General features: G+C 43.9%; 1 protein-coding gene across 4 annotated transcripts in view; it reads left to right on the top strand.

Annotated features, from left to right (window-relative positions):
* The first annotated feature begins 6,602 nt into the window (after window positions 1–6,602).
* ATP6V1H (ATPase H+ transporting V1 subunit H) overlaps window positions 6,603–19,951 on the top strand; it is a 116,761-nt gene continuing 103,412 nt past the window's right edge. The window contains exons 1-3 of one of the 4 annotated variants that reach the window (XM_016959475.3): window positions 6,603–7,138; window positions 8,445–8,592; window positions 18,774–18,876. In XM_016959475.3, coding sequence (XP_016814964.1) covers window positions 8,480–8,592; window positions 18,774–18,876 — 216 coding nt within the window. In that variant the 5' untranslated portion in view covers window positions 6,603–7,138; window positions 8,445–8,479. Of the gene's footprint in view, window positions 7,299–8,444; window positions 8,593–18,773; window positions 18,877–19,951 lie in introns of all 4 variants that reach the window. The other 3 variants (XM_016959478.4, XM_016959477.3, XM_063817108.1) reach the window with 3 other exon arrangements.

Raw genomic sequence — 19,951 nt, 5'->3', positions numbered from 1 at the left:
AAAGAACAAAGCTGGAAGCACCATGCTACCAGACTGCAAACTATACTACAAGGTTACAATAACCAAAACAGCATGGTACTGGTACAAAAACAGACACATAGATCAGTGGAACAGAAAAGAGAACTCAGAAATAAGACCACACATCTACAACCATCTGATCATCAACAAATCTGAAAAAAAAAAAAAAAAGCAACTGGGAAAGGATTCCCTATTTAATAAATGGTGTTGGGAAAACTGGCTAGCCATATACAGAACATTGAAACTGGACCCCTTCCTTACACCTTATACACAAATTAACTCAAGATGGATTAGAGACTTAAATATAAAACCCGAAACTATAAAAACCCTAGAAGAAAATCTAGGCAATACCATTCAGGACATAGGCACAGACAAAGATTTCATGACAAAATCTCCAAAAGCAATTGCAACAGAAGCAAAAATTGACAAATGGGATCTAATTAAACTAAAGAGCTTCTGCACAGCAAAAGAAATTATCATCAGAGTGAACAGGCAACCTACAGAGTGGGAGAACATTTTTGCAGTCTATCCATCTGACAAAGGACTAATATCCAGAATCTACAAGGAACCTAAATAAAGTTACAAGAAAAAAAACAAACAACCGCATTAAAAAGTGGGAAAGGACATGAACAGACACTGTCAAAAGAAAACACTCATGTGGCCAACAAACATATGAAAAAAGCTCGACATCACTGACCATTAGAGAAATGCAAATCAGGCTGGGCATGGTGGCTCAACGCCTGTAATCCCAGCACTTTGGGAGGCCGAGGCAGGTGAGGCCAGGAGGTCAGGAGTTCAAGGCCAGCCTGGCTAACATGGTGAAACACCGTCTCTACTAAAAATACAAAAATGAGCTAGGTGTGGTGGCTCATGCCTGTAGTCCTAGCTACTCAGGATACTGAGGCAGGAGAATCGTTTGAACCAGGGAGGTGGAGATTGCAGTGACCCGAGATTGCGCCACTGCACTCCAGGCTAGGTGATAGAGCAAGACGCTGTCTCAGGGAAAAAAAAAAGAAGAGAGAAATGCAAATCAAAACCACATGAGATACCATCTCTCACAAGTCAGAATGGCAATTTCTTAAAAAGTCAAGAAAAAACAGATGCTGGTGAGGTTGTGGAGAAATAGGAATTCTTTTGTACTGTTGGTGGGAATGTAAATTAGTTCAACCATTGTGGAAGACAGTGTGGCAATTCCTCAAAGATCTAGAACCAGAAATACCATTTGACCCAGCAATCCCATTACCAGGTATATACCCAAAGGAATATAAATCATTCTATTACAAAGATACTTGCAGCACATGTATATTCATTGCAGCACTATTCACAATAGCAAAGACATGTAATCAACCCATATGCCCAACAATGATAGACTGGATAAAGAAAATGTGGTTCATATACACCATGGAATATTATGCAGCCATAAAAAGGAATGAGATCATGTCCTTTGCAGGGATATGGATGGAGTTGGAAGCCATTATCCTCAGCAAACAAATGCAGGAACAGAAAACCAAACACCACATGTTCTCACTTACAGGTGGGAGCTGAACAATGAGAACATGTGGACACAGGAAGGGGAACAACTCACACTGGGACCTGTCGGGGGTGGGGTTGGGGGAGGGAGAGCATTAGGAAAAATAGTTAATGTATGCTAGGCTTAATACCTAGGTGATGGGTTGATAGGTGCCACAAACCACACGTTTACCTATGTAACAAACCTGTACATCCTGCACATGTACCTGAGAACCTAAAAATTAAAATAAAAAAATTTTAAAAAGTGACAGTAATTAAGACTGTGTGGTACTGGTATAAGGATAGGTATGTAGATGTGTAGATGAATGGGACAGAATTGAGAGTCCAGAAATAAACCCATACATTTATGGTCGATTGATTTTTGACAATGTGCCAGAACAATTCAATGGGGAAAGAATTGTTTTTTCAGCAAATGGTGTGGGGACAAGTGGTTATCCACATGCAGAAAAATTACATAGGACCTCTATTTCTCACTCTTTACAAAAACTAATTCAGCATGAATCATAGATCAAATGTAATAGCCAAAACTATGAAACTCTGAGAAGAAAACATAAGGTTAAATCTTTCTGACCTTGGATTAGGCAAAGCCTTCTTAGATACAATATGAAAAGCACAAGAAAATAGGTAAATTAGACTTAATCAAAATTAAAAACTTTTGTGCTTTAAAGTACATCATGAAGAAAGTGAAAAGGCAACCCACAAAATAGGGGAGAATATTGCAGATCATGTAAATAATAAGGGACGTATAATCCAGAATATATACAGAGCTCTTACAATTCAAAAACAAACAAAAAATACCAATTAAAAATGGGTGAAGTGTTTAAATAAACATTTCACCCAAGAAGATGTACAAATTGCTAAATAAGCACATGAAAAGATGTTCAACATTATTAGACATTGGGAAAAGGAAGTCAAAACCGCAGTGAGATACCTATTCATACCCAAATGGATTTGCTTTAACTAAAAAGACAGACAATGACAGTGTTGGTGAGGATGTGGAGAAATGTAGATTTTTCATTCATTACTGGGGTGAATGCAAGTCCTTGCAACCACTTTGGAAAACAATTTGGCAGTTCCTCAAAATGTTAAACATAGAGTTACCACATAAGCCAGCAATTCTACTCCTAGGTATCTACTCAAATAACAGAAATGAAACCTACGATCGCACGAAGACTTGCACACAAATGTCTAAAAAATTGAAACAATTTGCATGCCCATTAACTGGTAAGCAGATAAGCAAAATATGGTACATCATACAATGGAATATTATTCAGCCATAAAAAGGAATGAAGTATAGATACATGTTGCAACATAGATAAACCTTGAAAACTTTATGCTAAGTGAAAGAAGTCATCCACAAAAGACCACATATTGTATGATTACATTTATTAAAGAAATATCCTGGATAGGCAAATCTTGAGATATAAAAAAATTAGTATTTGCCTAGGGCAGGGGGGTTTTTGGAGAGGAAGGAAGTGACTACTAATGGGTAAGAGGTTTCCTTTTAGAGTGACGAAAATGGGCTAAAATTGTGGTGATATTTGTATAGTGCTGTGAATATACTAAAAACCATTGAATTGTACCTTTTAAATGGGTGAGTTACATGGTATGTGAATTATATCTTAATAAAGCTGTTAAATTTTCTAAAAAGAAAGGCAACTTCCTAAACTGACCAAACGTTTTCGAGTGGGGCAATAAATCTCATACATCATTGCAGTTTCAGGAACCAAGCTGCAGTATAGCTGTGTTTTCTGGTGCCAGGTCTCTTGCAAGGCTGCAGTGAAGGTGTTGGCTGCTAACATTTCAAAGCTCAGCTGGGCTCACTTTCAGGCTCACCCATGCAGTTGTCCATATTTGGTTCTTTGAAGCCTGTTGGACTAAGGGCTTCAATTTTCTACTAGTTGTTCACTTGGGGCTATTCTTAGTTTGGCCACATCAGCCTCTTTATGGTTAACAACACAGCACCTTGCTTCATCAGAGTGAGCAAGTGAGAAGAACCTGGGATAATGCAAGCAAGGCAGCTTGCACTGTAACCTGATCTCAGAAGTGACATCCCTTTACTTTTGCCATTTTCTGGTCCTTATAGGAACATCAGTAGATCTAGCCCACACTCAAGAAGAGAGGATTTCACAAGGATATGAGTCATTGGGAGGTGGTGATCATTAAGAGCCATTTCAGAAGCTGTCTACCACATGGACCATATTTTTAAAATGTCAAATTGTGGAGGTTGTCCTTATGGGGCCGATGGTGCAATGCAATGAAATTAACTTACCTGGAAAATCTGAAGCTTGGTTGCCCTGAGTATTCAGGACACTGGTATGGAGTGTAAGTGAAAACCAGCATGATTGATGATAGATGTGCTTTGGCAATATCAAAGCAATCAGAAGTTGTTAGGACAGTTGGTTAGAGCACTTTGTTGAAGGGGTCATGACGTCACTACTCAGTGTTACCATTAGGCCAAACTAGGCCAGCTTCTTGCAAATGCCTATTGTTCCCAAGGAGACTGTGTGAAAGAATGGAAAAACCATTCTTCCATTAAACTAATAATTTATTCAGTCAGCTATAAAAACTTCTCAGAGTCCTTGTGTAACTGAAGGTAGGCTGGTAGCATAATCTTCACTTGGGGGTGGTAAGTTTTCATGACAAATATTTTAGAATAGGATTTTCTTTGACTAGAACTCTTCTGTTTCTGTAGGCAAATATAAGTTCAATTCATACTTGGAAAGAAAAGATTGGAAATGATGGTGTTTATAGCATTCCATATATTTCAGACAGAAGAAATTCCTTTGAAACGTCATATATTTTCTATCCTCTGATGATTCCTAAGTGGTAGATTCCTACTTTACATCTCCAAACATGTAATCCTATTCTAGTGAAGAATTGAACATTAACTTAATAAATACATTATTAATATTATTTTCTCCTGTCCATATAGATTCATCTAACTTCCCCTTATGTCATTTCTAAATAACAAATCTGAAGCTCAATTTCAAAGAAATTACAAAGTAGCTCAAAGGTTATCTTTCTTATGTCATAATACAGCAGTCCCCAACCCTTTTGGTACCAGGGGCCAGTTTCGAGGAAGACAATTCTTCCACAGACAGGGTGGGAGGTGATGCGGCTGGTTTCAGGATGACACTGTTCCACCTCAGCTCATCAGGCATTAGATTCTCATACAGAGTGTGCAACCTAGATCCCTTGCAATGTGCAGTTCACGATAGGGTTCATGCTTCTGTCAAAATCTAATACCGCTGCTGATCTGACAGGAGGCAGAGTTTAGGCGGTAATGGGACTTGCCCGCCGCTCACCTCCTGCTGTGCAGCCGGGTTCCTAACAGGCCATGCACCACACCAGTCTGTGGCCCAGGGTATGGGGACCCCAGGTATGATATATAATTAGGTAACTGAGATCACTGCTATGGTCTGTTTGTGTCTCCCCAAAATTCCTGTGTTGAAATCCTAACTCCCAAGGTGATGATATTAGGAGGTGGGACCTTTGGGAAATGATCAGGTCATGAGGGTGGAGCTCTCATGAATGAAATTAATGTCCTTATGAAAGAGACCCCAGAGAGCTCTCTCACCTCTCCACCATGTGAAGCTACAATGAGAAGACAGCAGTTTGCAACCTGGGACAATCCTTCCCAGAACCTCACCATGATAGCACCCCAATTCTGGACTTTCAACCTCCAGAACTGTGAGAAAATGAATTTCTGTTGTTTATAAGCCACCCAGTCTACAGCACTTTGTTACAGGAGCCTGAATGGACCAAGAAAAATCTCCGATAGAAGTGTTACAGAAATAATGTTAAGAGAGATAATGCCGGGAGTACCTGCCTCTTCTCTTCTCCCTATTCCAGGCAAATTGTCTGGTAATGTTGTGATGCTTGGAGAACGCCAGCCCAGGTGCCTGTGAAGCAGTCCCCTTTGCTCACTGCACTGTTCCTGATTTTGTTCCATATCTTTGTGCCTCCCGGAAAAGAGGAGAGCCTCCCGAAATCTGATGAGACTCGCTGTATCACGCCAGTCTGTGGCTTAGGTGATACAGAAAGGAAATGCGAAGATCAGGCCTCACTGCCAGCTTTGCTCAGTTACACAGAAAACATGCTGTTTCAGCTTTTGGGAGTTTATTAGTACACGATCGGTTTTTCTCTTTTATGAAAGTTTTCCCCCTTAGATTTGCTTTCAAAACAACAGACTTTCACTTCTGGCTAAGACAGAATGAGTGACCTAGTACAATCTTTGACACCGTTATTATATATCTTTATTCACAATCAATGCATGATTTTGATTATTCTGACTTTAATTTTACTAGTAAAAATGGGTTGGTTATAAATCCCTTTCAAAGAATTTTTTTTTTTTTTTTTTTGAGACGGAGTTTTGCTTTTTCTGCCCAGGCTGGAGTACAATGGTGCGATCTTGGCTCACTGCAACCTCTGCCTCCCGGGTTCAAGTGATTCTCCTACCTCAGCCTCCCAAGTAGCTGGGATTACAGGCATGCGCCACCACACCCAGCTAATTTTTTGTATTTTTAGTAGAGATGGGGTTTCACCATGTTGGTCAGCTGGTCTCGAACTCCAGACCTCAGGTGATCCACCGGCCTCGGCCTCCCAAAGTGCTGGGATTACAGGAGTGAGCCACCGCGCCCGGCCCCTTTCATTGCTTTTTAAGGAAAACATGCCATCATATATACCTCACCTCCAGGGCAGTACATTCTTACTTTAAGGCAAAGACAGTTGCTGAGGCCTGGACTAGGGGAAAATTTGGGCTCCAGATGGGACTGTTGGATAAAATACCAGACGTCCTGTAAATGTGAATTTTAGATAAACAACGAATAACTTTTTAGTATAAAAGTAAATACTGCAATGGAATTTATTATTTGCTAAATGTGCAACCCTAGGTTAAGAGAGCTTTTCAGACCCACTTCTCAGCCCCAGTTTTCTATTTAAAATCAGAATAAGAACGTCTGCTTCATGGAGCTGTTAAATCCAAATGGAAATTAATTTGAAAGCGCGAAATCAAACTTTTCAAAAGAATGACGGTTACAATAAGAGAGTTTTGGCCTCTGCTAGCTGCTTCCGGGCGGAGGTCCTCGGCCTCCCCTAGGCGAGGCGCTAGGTCTGGGGGCGGCGGGTCTTAGCTTGCCCGCCACGCTCGCCGCCTCCCACCTGCCCTGGCTGGCTGGGGCCCGACCCTTGCGTCGCTCCGGGGCCCAAGTTACGGACTCGGGAATCCAGTTGTCCGCACCGAACAAGCCCCGCCGCAGCGCCCGCCCCTCCTCTTGCTGCTTTGGAGTCTCCCGGCTTCCGCCTTCCGCAGCAGTCACGTGCCTCCGATCACGTGACCGGCGCCTCTGTCATTCTACTGCGGCCGCCCTGGCTTCCTTCTACCTGTGCGGCCCTCAACGTCTCCTTGGTGCGGGACCCGCTTCACTTTCGGCTCCCGGAGTCTCCCTCCACTGCTCAGACCTCTGGACCTGACAGGAGACGCCTACTTGGCTCTGACGCGGCGCCCCAGCCCGGCTGTGTCCCCGGCGCCCCGGACCACCCTCCCTGCCGGCTTTGGGTGCGTTGTGGGGTCCCGAGGATTCGCGAGGTAAGGCCGCCCTCGCGTTGTTTGGTCTCAGGCTGCAGACCAGGTCAGGCGACTCTTGCAGTTTCTCCAGCTTGCGGTGCGTGCTGGTGTCTTGCCGCTTGGTCCTCTCCTGTTCTTCGGCCCCGGTTGCCAGATTGCTTTTCTTCCAGGCCTCAACCAGGTTTATTAAGCGAAATTCTGGAGCCTTTCTCGCAGGGGGAAGAAACGTCAGGGGCGGGCAGGAGAGTGGAGCGGGAGGGGTAAAAAGTATACCTTCTCCAGGACTGGGCCACGGCCCTGGATCGCTGGGGGTGCGAGTAGTTCAGGGACTTAGGTAATTGTCTAGAGACACCTTGAGCTACCCCAGGACGGGCTGCTGAGGCTGAGCCTCCTTGGCTGCAGAGTTCCAGCCTGGCCCAGTTGAAGCCTGTTTTTTCCTGGGCCCTGTCGTTCCGCGCTGCCCAGGGTTGTTTATACAGCAAATCTTCAGATACAGAGATTAAGTTCCAAATTGATTAAGATCGTTGGAAACCCGGAATATAATTTTGGGTAGGATTTTAACTTCTTTGTGGCCATGGCTGTGAATTTATGTTTTGCAAGTGGCAACCTGTATTTTGCTTTGTGTTAAAATCAGTCGTTTGTATCTGGAAGTTTAGGAGTGAGAATTACATAGAATTTCATTATTGTAGGTTCTTGTCGTCCAGCCAGACCGCCATTGTTGTCTTATCTAAATTGTAATATGTATTTGTTCTAAAACTTTCTCTCCGAATTTTGATTTTGCAAATACTATGAATTTTGTTTGAAAAGGAAAGCACTGTCTTCTAAGAAATTATGTTCCCACTTTGTGTATTTTAATTTGAGTAATTTTCGAAAGGACTTAGAATTTTTAATGTGCCACTTCAAAATGATGCTTAGTAAATGTTTATAAAGCTAGCCTTATCCGTACTATTCATATTCTTATTGTTTCTCTATGAGAAAAGTTAACCACAATTGTATAAATTTACAATTTTTCCCATATTTATACCTATTCTATTTAATCATGATTTCTGATTTCAGTATATTAGGTGATTGCTTTAAAAATCTTACTGCAATGTTAGTGCCAATAATGAAAAAAATTTTTCTAGAAAAGCAAAAGCCTAAAGAACTCTTTTATGGAGCAGTGGACAATATTTGAAATATAATGATACTTTCAGACTTAGGACATTTAATATTTGAGTTGAATGCCTGGGGAGATTAAAGTGATCATGATATTCATAATCATAATATTAATAGTTGTAAAAAAGAGAAACACCTCATATTCTGTTTTTACCTTGCATCAAAATTGAAGATTTGTTGAAAGACATTCAAGATTACGAAGTTTAGATGACCAAAATGGATATCCGAGGTGCTGTGGATGCTGCTGTCCCCACCAATATTATTGCTGCCAAGGCTGCAGAAGTTCGTGCAAACAAAGTGAACTGGCAATCCTATCTTCAGTAAGTACCAATTTGCTGTGAATCATGGACAGTCATATGCTTTTGCATCAGACTTTTTCATGGTCATGCTTCTATGAGAGAAATACGGGGAAAATACTGAAAAATGTGGAAGAAACACTTCCTCTTCAGAATAATTAGCTGTCTTAGGGAGTTAAGTGTAGTGGGGTGGAAACAGCTTGGCGCCCTAGTGGGGAAGCAGAGCGGCTCATGGTGCTTTTGACCTTCCCTGGCTGCCTGGGGAAGTACTTTTGGAATAAGTGGGAAACATAGGAGGAATGTCCTTGGGCTAACGGAGGGAGGAAGGGGATGAGGGGCAAAACCTGCTAGACTGGTCTGATATGCCCTGGCAATCAGCATAGGGGCAGGTGGCCTTTTTAGAGTGGTGCATACAACTAATAAGAAGCACAGATATTTGAGTTGAGAGACTTGGATTTGAGTTTTGGTTCTTGCTATTAGTTTGATGATCTTAAGCAAATCACTTAACTTCTCTGAGGCTCAATAAAGTAAAATGTGAAATGGGGAGACATACCCCACAGGCTTGTTGCTGAAATAATGTATTTATTAGCACAGTAGAATACAAGCATTAGTATGTTGAATACAATAAATTTTAGTTCCCCCTTCTTTCTTGTGTGTATTAATATTTAATGTGCTGATGTTTCAGTATTTTGTATTTATCTGTAAAGTGAGCATTCATGTATTCTTGACCATATTTTATTGACTTCATATTTATTTTGGTATATTTATAACTGAGTTACCAAGGAATTCAGTTCAGATTTGCATATGCATTTTGAAAAACAAATTGAGGAATCTAGTTTTATATTAGTGTTAATTTTATATTAGTATTAATAGTTTGTGTTGTTGTAGGAGGGATCTATAATGTACAAAAATGATCCTTTAATTTCTGTTAATTTAATCACTCATCAAACATTTATTGATTACCTGCCAAGTCTGAGGCATTTTTCCAGGCTTTGAGGCCACAAAAATTCCATACAGAGTACTGTCCCTGAAGGAACTAAAACTCTAGTAGGGAAGTCAGATGTATTAATAGATCATTTTAATTCACTATTTTTTTTTTTTTTTTTTTTTATGACAGAGTCTCACTCTGTTGCCCAGGCTGGAGTACAGTGGGGCAGTCTTGGCTCACTGCATCCTCTGCCTCCCAGGTTCAAGCAATTCTCCTTCCTCAGCCTCCCGAGTAGCTGGGATTACAGGCACCTGACACCTTGCCCGCCTAATTTTTTTGTATTTTTAGTAGAGACAGGGTTTCAGCATGTTGGCCAGGCTGGTCTCGAACTCCTGACCTCGTGATCTGCCCCTCTTGATCTCCCAAAGTGCTGGGATTACAGGCGTGAGCCACCGTGCCCGGCTCTAATTCAGTATGTTAACTGTGGCAATAGAAAGATGCACAGGGTCTGGCAGGTGCACATAAAAAAGACGACTAATTCTACCCCTTGGAAATTTTCCTGAAGGGGCTGGTCCCTGAAGTGAGTTTTTGAGGATGATGGGTATTTAGCCATGTGGCAAGTAGGAGCAGCCTTGGGAATAGAACAGATAATGTGAGCAAAGGCAGGGAAGCAAAAACAGCACACCGGGTGGGAGTCATACATGTTTTGGAGGCAGGCAATGCAGAGAGCTGAGGCTAGAGAGGCAGCCAGGGGCTGATCGTGAAGATGCTGTGTGTGGGTGTGTGGTTGGAAGGAGTTTGGACTTGATCCTATCAGTCAGTGCTTTTCAAGCTGATTTTTAAGCTGTGAAGCCCATGATTGATGTGAAGTTAGCATGTAAAACAGATGAAAATGATAGAATGGAGGTGGGAGTGTGTGTCCCAGAGCCCTCTTTTTGAGACCATTCACCATTTTCCAAGGAGCTGTAGGTGTTGGAAACCAATGAATCTTGTAGCTGGGAGTTAGAAGACCATATCTGCCTCTTGATTGAATTGTTCTACCAGCAGCATGAAGGGTGAGTTTGTAGGTGATAAGTCTAGAGGTAGAGAGAAGCTATAGCAGTAACCAAGGTATTGGAATAGATAGAATTGGTTAGATTTGAGAGAGTCTTAGTGATTGATTTGGTGTGTGGGGGTGAAAGAGAAGTCTTGGATGACTTCTGGATTCCTACTTTAAGGAACTGGGTTATTGTGGGGCCACTGACTGAAGGACAGGAGGAGGGGAGACTTGCTGATGTTTTCTCTGTTCATCAGTGTTTGTGTAATTGTTTAAATTCCCTGTGAAATTAGGATTCTGAGCTCTGTTTCCTAATTTCTTTAGTCCAGAGTGCATTTAGACTAGAGGACAGGGAGTTTTATGTTTATAAAGCCTGGATCTGTTTATAGCCTATATAGAATAATATTGTTGATCATAAAGCACTGGTGGACTGGCCGGAGCTCCGCCTAACATTGGCGTTTGGAATGTTTGTAGTTACGTGGAGCTTTTAAAATTGCTTTATTTCTGTTCTTCGTTACCCATGGTCTATGACATGTTGTGTTTTCCCGTTTTCCTATATATCTGTCTTTTGTTCTGATGTCCATCTCACAAATTTCTTTTGTAAAACCCCTCCACTCCGTAGGCCTGTGGGCAAGTGTTCACCAAATGTTAACTGTGGGCCTGTTGAGCCTGTTGATGTGTGGGCGCTGGTGGGTGTGAAATGTGTCTCATATAAAAGAGCTTACAGATTGTTGGGGGCTGGAACCAACACATGAAGAATCAGTGTATCTTCTATCACATTCTATACTGAGATAATAAGACCTGTGGAAGCGTCCCCCAGTGTCGAGAGCCCAATATGCTTTTGTTCTTCACAAATTAATATGTTATGAAAATACAGTATTTGAAACATGTATTTATATTTGATTAAGCTTTTTCTTAATAAATAGACATACATAAATGAATGGGTATGGCTGTGTTCTAGTCAAACTGGAATCTGTTAAAACTACCTTGAGGATACAAGAATTATAAAATGCCATCCTTGCTCATGAGTTTAAATCTCATGAGGAAACAGACTTTTATCAAATTAAATAACAAATTGTGCTAAATGTTAAGATAGAGAAATATATAAATATATAAAGTGTATATATATTTACAACAAAAGGAAATACACAACAAAAAGTGGGAGCAAATAAATGCTGGGAGTATTGGGGGAGTTTTCACAGAACGCATAAAGACACTCACAGGTGGCCAGGCGCGGTGGCTCACGCCTGTAATCCCAGCCCTTTGCGAGGCCGAGGTGGGTGGATCACCTGAGGTCAGGAGTTTGAGACCAGCCTGGCCAACATGGTGAAGCCTCATCTCTACTAAAAAATTAGCCGTGTGTGGTGGCAGGTGCCTGTAATCCCAGCTACTTGGGAGGCTGAGGCAGGAGAATCGCTTGAACCTAGGAGGCGGAGGTTGCAGTGAGCCGAGGTTGCACCACTGCACTCCAGCCTGGGCAATAGAGCAAGACTCTGACTCAAAGAAAAAAAAAAAAAGACAGTAACAGGAGTTGTCCAGGCCGAGGAACACCTGGAGTTATTTAGGAAGGGAGGTCCAGGCAGGGAGCTGAGGCCTGGGAGGACATGCAGTGCTTGGGAGCTTCAGGTAGTTCAGTGTGGCTCTCTCCAGGCTTCTTCATTTACCAGCTTCGGAGGCCAAAAACCTTGGGGCCATCCTTGCTGCTTCCCTTTTGCTCACAGTCCATGTCCAGCCCATCAACACATTCTTCCAGCTCTACGTCCAAAAGATGCCTCGAATCTGAGTGCGATCCTGTGTCTGCGGCTCCTGCCTCGTGCATGTTGTGTTCCCCTTGCATGTGCTCTGTTGTTATTGCCTGTTGCCTGCTGTCTGTCTCTGCTATCCTTGCTGCCTCAGTAGGAGCAATTCTTCACAGAACTGTGAGAGTGATTTCAAAAAAATACAAGTCTGATCATGCCCCCTCGCTCACTCTCTAGCTCCCGCCTTCTTGATCTTTCTCACATAGCAAACCTCAGCTCCTTGGACCTGTGTATCTGTCTCTCCGGAAGTTCCACCCTTAGATTCTTTGGCCTCTTCATTCACTTCATTTGTGTGGCTGTATAGGTGATCTCACAAGCCCCCTACCCGGACTGGTTTTTTTTTTCCCATAGCATTTACAGCCTTAGCATTATAACATGTGTGTGTGTTTTCAAGATTATTTGTTTTTGTATTTGCGTATTTTCTGTTTTCCTCACTGGAGTGCAGGCTGAAAAGAGGGGTCCCTATTTATTGATGTGTCAACTGTTCTTACAGGTGCCTGGCATGTAGTAGGCTGCCAGTTAATATTAGTTGACTAAATTATGAATGGAGTATTGTGCTTATCAGGAATTGGTGGAGATGAGTATTTGGAAAAGGAAGTAACATGCTTGGTAACTAACATCCTATTTAACATTATTTTCATAGAAATACAGTGACATAGGTTTTTCTATCCTATTCACTCTCTTTTTTTTTTTTTATGAGATGGAGTTTCACTCTTGTCGCCCAGGCTGGAGTGCAATGGTGTGTTCTTGGCTCACTGCAACCTCTGCCTCTTGTGTTCAAGTGATTCTCCTGCCTCAGCCTCCCGAGTAGCTGGGATTACAGGCACCTGCCACCTCGCCTGGCTAATTTTTGTATTTTTAGTGGAGACAGAGTTTCACCATGTTGGCCAGGCTGGTCTCGAACTCTTGACCTCAGGTGATCCACCCGGCTCGGTCTCCCAAAGTGCTGGGATTACAGGCATGAGCCACCATGCCCAGCTTCTATCCTATTCTCTTTTAAAGATGAGTAGATAACTGTTCCGATGGGTTAAGTAACATGTGCATGATTATATAGGTTTTAATGAGTCAATTGATTTTAAATATTTTTACTGAATGCCTCTGCGTATGTGCTAGGTAGAACTCACAGTCCAAGGGAATAATATGACCCCATATGTACTTGAGAAGGCCGCCTGGTAGTAGGTAAGAAGATGGTTTTGAAGAAGGTTGAATTGGACGCGGGGAAATCCACTGGTGGAAGGTTGTCCTAGTGCTGAGCTACTCCAGAGGCAGGGAAATAGAGAGGAGAGTAGTTTTAAGGGGAAGATTGTTAGGTCTGGGGCCTGATTAGCTGTGGGTCATTCTAGAAGACACCAGAGCCCCGAACCTGCTGGATTATGGAAATGTCAAAGGAAGACCCAGAGAGAAAATAACTTAAACAAGGAAAGAAAAAGGTTAGGGAGTGGCTAGACAAATAAGAAACAGTTATTTTAATGGAAAAGAAAGCTGCAAAATTATAAGGTTACCAAGTGTAGCCTTCATGGTATACCTTCTTCATGGTAGAAAAACCACCACCTTTTGACATGATTTTCTTCACAGAGGTTATGACATCCCTTTACATATCAGCATAGCAAAATTTAGGGGTAAAATTATTTTTATCTGGGAAGTTCAGGTTTATGGGTGTGCTCAACATTTCATTTATTTTGGGGCCAGATCTAGACTGGATGACCTTGTTATTTTAGTCTACCCCAGGGTGCAGAGTGCATTTTTTCCTGACCGGTATGTGAAGTGCTTAGCCAGAATGGAAAGTGGGCAAAGTGTCTGTTTTTGCTTCCAACTTCTAGCCTTTGGGATTAACAATCTTAGTTCTGCGCCTGTAGGGTGTGGAGTGCCACTGCCATCTGTGGGAGGATATGAGTGGGGACTGGGGGAGATAATGCCAGAGTTCAGCGCAGGGGGTGTAGTGAGAAATGAAGAGAGCCTTTCATAGTAGCTGAGGCACAGGAGGCAGTGAAGATGAGTGACTTGAGTGGGATGAGAAGAATCTGGAAGCTAAGGAAGAGAGTGTCAAGATGTAGTCATAGTGTCACCTGCCTAAGAGAGATCTAGAAAGACAAAATTCTCCTTTGGGTTGGTAATTAAGAAATTGTTGAAAAAAATAAATGCATGAGAATAGTTTAAAAATGTTAAAAAATGAGCATGTGTGAAAACAAAGTTACAGTGCTTAAAACAGTGTGAAACTGATGTAAGAAGACAGAATAGTGAATTACAAAGTCCAGAAGCAAATTTGAACTATACAAAACAATTTGGCATATAGCAGTAGTATGTACAAAACCCAGAAGGGACACTGATAGATTTTTGAATATGTAATAATCAAGGTCTTCTTTGGAAGAGGGTGGGGTTAAGGGTAGAAGTAGTAGGACGTATGCAAGTTCAGGTCCCTTCTCTTGGGGAGGGGACAGTTCTGAGTGCCTCACCTTCCCAGGCTCTCCTGTGGGCTCAGGGAAAGCTGTCCTGGGTTCTTTGCTTGAATCCTGCTGGACTTTTTTGCTTCAGTGTCCTGAGCCCTCCATGCTATCCCTGGCTTCTCCTGGGAGCTCTTCTTTCATAAGTCACTTGTACATGAATCTTCGTCTCAGGGCCCAGCTGTGGGAGCCTGACCCAAGGCAGCTCTGAAAGTGGGCCATCCTTCTATAACTATGCTTTTTTTTTGTTTGAGACAGGGTCTCACTCTGTCACCCAAACTGGAGTGCAGTGACACAATTTCAGCTCACTGCAACTTCTGCCTCCTGGGTTCAAGTGATCCTCGTGCCTCAGCCTCCCGAGTAGCTGGGACTACAGGAGTGTGCCACCACACCCAACTTATTTTGTTGTTTTATTTTTTGTAGAGATGGGGATCTCACGGTGTTGCCCAGGCTTGTCTTTTTTTTTTTTTTTTAAATTTTATTTTATTTTTATTGATCATTCTTGGGTGTTTCTCACAGAGGGGGATTTGGCAGGGTCATAGGACACTAGTGGAGGGAAGGTCAGCAGACAAACAAGTGAACAAAGGTCTCTGGTTTTCCTAGGCAGAGTGTTTGTGTCCCTGGGTACTTGAGATTAGGGAGTGGTGATGACTCTTAACGAGCATGCTGCCTTCAAGCATCTGTTTAACAAAGCACATCTTGCACCGTCCTTAATCCATTTAACCCTGAGTGGACACAGCACATGTTTCAGAGAGCACAGGGTTGGGGGTAAGGTCATAGATCAACAGGATCCCAAGGCAGAAGAATTTTTCTTAGTACAGAACAAAATGAAAAGTCTCCCATGTCTACTTATTTCTACACAGACACGGCAACCATCTGATTTCTCAATCTTTTCCCCACCTTGCCCCCCTTTCTACTCCAGAAAACCGCCATCGTCATCATGGCCCATTCTCAATGAGCTGTTGGGTACACCTCCCAGACGGGGTGGTGGCCGGGCAGAGGGGCTCCTCACTTCCCAGTAGGGGCGGCCGGGCAGAGGCGCCCCTCAGCTCCCGGACCGGGTGGCTGGCCAGGCAGGGGGCTGACCCCCCCATCTCCCTCCTGGACGGGGCGGCTGGCCGGGCGTGGGGCTGACGCCCCCACCTCCCTCCCGGACGGGGCGGCTGGCTGGGCGTGGGGCTGAGTCCCCCACCTCCCTCCCGGACGGGGCGGCTGGCCGGGCGGGGGGCTGACCCCCCCACCTCCCTCCTGGACGGGGCGGCTGGCCGGGAGGGGGCGCTGACCCCCCCCACCTCCCTCCCGGACGGAGCGGCTGGCCGGGCGGGGGGCTGAGCCCCCCACCTCCCTCCCGGACGGGGCGGCTGGCCGGGCAGAGGGGCTCCTCACTTCCCAGTAGGGGCGGCCGGGCAGAGGCGCCCCTCACCTCCCGGACGGGGCGGCTGGCCAGGCGGGGGGCTGAGCCCCCCACCTCCCTCCCGGATGGGGCGGCTGGCCAGGCGGGGGGCTGAGCCCCCCACCTCCCTCCCGGACGGGGCGGCTGGCCGGGCGGGGGTGCTGACCCCCCCCACCTCCCTCCCGGACAGAGCGGCTGGCCGGGCGGGGGGGCTGACCCCCCCACTTCCCTCCCGGATGGGGCGGCTGGCTGGGCAGAGGGGCTCCTGGCTGGGCAGAGGGGCTCCTCACTTCCCAGTAGGGGCGGCTGGGCAGAGGCGCCCCTCAGCTCCCAGACCCGGTGGCTGGCCAGGCGGGGGGCTGACCCCCCCATCTCCCTCCCAGACGGGGCGGCTGGCCGGGCGGGGGGCTGACCCCCCCACCTCCCTCCCGGACGGGGCGGCTGGCCGGGAGGGGGCGCTGACCCCCCCCACCTCCCTCCCGGACGGAGCGGCTGGCCGGGTGGGGGACTGACCCCCCCACCTCCCTCCCGGACGGGACGGCTGGCTGAGCAGAGGGGCTCCTGGCTGGGCAGAGGGGCTCCTCACTTCCCAGTAGGGGCGGCCGGGCAGAGGCGCCCCTCACCTCCCGGACGGGGCGGCTGGCCGGGCGGGGGGCTGAGCCCCCCACCTCCCTCCCGGACGGGGTGGCTGGCCGGGCGGGGGGCTGACCCCCACCTCCCTCCCGGCCGGAGTGGCTGTGCCCAGGCTTGTCTTAAACTCCTGTGCCCAAGGGGTCCCCCCATCTTGGCCTCTCAAAGTGCTGGGATTACAGGCATGAGCCACTGCACCTAGCCTAACTGTGCATAGTGGGAACCTGCTTTACATTCAGTGTTTCTCTGAGTGGGTTTTGAGAACACCAATTCCTCAACATATTTGGGGTCAGGGGAGGAGGGACAATTTTTTAAACTACTGAGTTAAAAACTATATTGGGGCCAGGCGCAGTGGCTCATGCCTGTAATCCCAGCACTTTGGGAGGCTGAGGCAGGTGGATCACGAGATCAGGAGTTCGAGAGCAGCCCGGCCAATATGGTGAAACCCTGTTTCTACTAAAAATAAAAAAATTAGCTGGGCGTGGTGGCATGGGCCTGTAGTCCCAGCTACTCGGGAGGCTGAGGCAGGAGAATGGCTTGAACCCAGGAGGCAGAGGTTGCATTGAGCTGAGATCGTGCCACTGCACTCCAGCCTGGCAACAGAGTGAGACTCTGTCTCAAAAACAAACAAACAAAAAACCAAAAAAACTATATTGATGTTGTTTGAACAGGAAAATAGATTACAAAAATTTTTAATTTTACACTTGCTTTTACCCATGTTCTAATATGCAGCAAGTGCTTTTTCTTATATTTTTTCATTTAATCTGCGTAACCACCTAGTGGGCTAGAGCAGGTAGTATCATAGTTGCTGTTTTACTGGTGTGAATAGTGGTCAGATGAATAGTGACTTGCTAAGCTTTCACACCTGGAACTGGAACTCTTCCCCATATTGACTCAAATGCTCTGCTTTTCCTACCATACTGGTGGCTTAAAGGAGCTGACTTGAATGAATCCTGAAGTGCCCAGAGTCTTACAGGGGGCTAGCAAGCCTGTTCTGCTGACACATCTTTTAGACAAGGAAGGGTCTGTATTTAGAGATTAGGATGGGGGTTTGCTATATGGTATGATTGAGTCCCTGAGGAGTGGAGAAGTTGGGAAGGTTGAGCTGTGTTTCTTCTACCTCCAGAGATAGTCTTACCATTTTCAAATTCAGCAGCATCACCACCGGGGAAAGTGACAGTGGGATATCATCCTCACTTGGGGATGACAGGGAAGATGACAGGAACATGATGCTGAATTTGAAAATGGTAAGACTATCTCTGGAGGTAGAAGACAGTGGAAATGATTGGGAGGGAGGGAAGATGGGACTCTCGATTGAATCTCTCACAGGAAGGAGTTTGGAAATCAAAAGCAAGATTTCAGTGATTGAGTGCTGGGGAGGAGCCTTGAAGGGCGAAGAGCCAGTGATGAAGCGACCCCTGAAAGAGATGGAGGAAAATAGGAGAGTGTGGGGTCAGGATGGAGAGTTATTTTCCAGAGAGGAGGAAAATCAGTTTGTTTGTTTTTTTTTCTGTCTGGAGGGAAAGAATGTACTAGGGAAAAATGGTCGTAGAAATTCATATAAAGTGGCTTTGGACTTGATAAATTAGATAGCCATGTGAATTGTTTGGCTTGAGAGGGGGAATAAGGGTGAGACACTGGGTAATGCTGAGAGGTGACATTTTACTGAGTGCCTACCATTTGCCACATGCTACTAACCACCTTATGTGAATTTAATTTTATCCTCAGTACAGCCCCTTAGAGGCAATGCGATTATTGTTCGCATTTTGCAGATAAATTAACTCAGGTTCCAGGGAGTTCACACTGTCTTATTTGTGGTGAAACTAAGCGTTGAATCCAGGTCTGTCTGATGCCAGGGCCCTTGCGTCAGCCCTTGTGGTTTGCTGCCAAGGAGAGAAGAGAAAGACTGAAAATTCCTCTATCGCTTGCTTACATATTCAACTCTTACTGAACAAAACATCTTATTCTTACTTTCTAGGGGACAGATGATTTCTGCGGAAGATTGTGAGTTTATTCAGAGATTTGAAATGAAACGAAGCCCTGAAGAGAAGCAAGAGATGCTTCAAACTGAAGGCAGCCAGGTGATCAATAAACATTATATAATGAACACTTCCCCGTGTCATCCAAAAGTTTAGAAAAATCTTAGTGATTATAAGTGACTTCCAGTTTTCTTGCTAATTTGGAAAAAACGTTATATTGAGTATGTTTACCTTCATCCTTTTCTGTATTTCTGAATATTTTCTTAGAATATACACCTGGAAGACAAATTTCTGGAAAAGAAATTACTGTTTCAGAGTATGTTAAGTTTTAAAAGTTGCTTAACTTTTCTTTTTTTAAGAGAATTTTTTCCACTTGGTATTCTTACTAGTAATGTTTGAAATACCTAATATAATTGAAAATGTTTGAATTTGCTAAGTTAAAAGGGATATCACTTTGATGACATGGGATTACATTATTTTCCTGTTGATTTATTAAGTATTTATATGTCCTTTGAAATTTTTTTGGCGGTGGCATTCTTTTTATTTTAATATATAAGGTTTTGTTACTTTTTGATAAACAGTCTTTTTACATACAAAATTTATTACTGTTTGCCATATTTATAGCAAACATAGTTTCCTTTTTTACTATTTATCTTTGAAGGGTTGTAGAGTTTTTTCATATACAGTGGTTTAAAATGTTTAGTTACATATATTGATGTTTTACCTTCTTTCATGGTAAGTTTATTGTAGAAAAATAAAATACTATTAAGCAAAAGAAAAAAGTTATTCTACCTAATATTTCTCTGTTCAAGGTGACTTGTTTACACTTAGTGTATACCTCTCTAGATATTTTTCTGTGCATAAAATAACTTATACACTTATTTCTACAAATGTGAACTTTTTACAAAAAGGGGTGATATGTACATATCTTTGTTCTTTTCATTTAACTGTATATTCTTCCCTTCCCTACCATGGCTGTAAAGATATTTCTGTGGTATTTAAAATAATTTATTATTATTTCCCATTTATGGAAAGTTCCGTTGTGTAATTTTCCATTTAATGGATGAACCATAATGATCTAAACTAATTCTATACTGTTGCATATTTTGGCTACTTCCTTTTTTTTCTGTTTTGAGGCGAACAGTTAGTAATCTCATAATTAATTCGAGAAGTGCAG

This window comes from Pan troglodytes, chromosome 7 (genome assembly GCF_028858775.2).
Source record: "Pan troglodytes isolate AG18354 chromosome 7, NHGRI_mPanTro3-v2.0_pri, whole genome shotgun sequence".
NCBI classification, from domain to species: domain Eukaryota; kingdom Metazoa; phylum Chordata; class Mammalia; order Primates; family Hominidae; genus Pan; species Pan troglodytes.
This window is presented reverse-complemented; position numbering and strand designations above follow the sequence as displayed.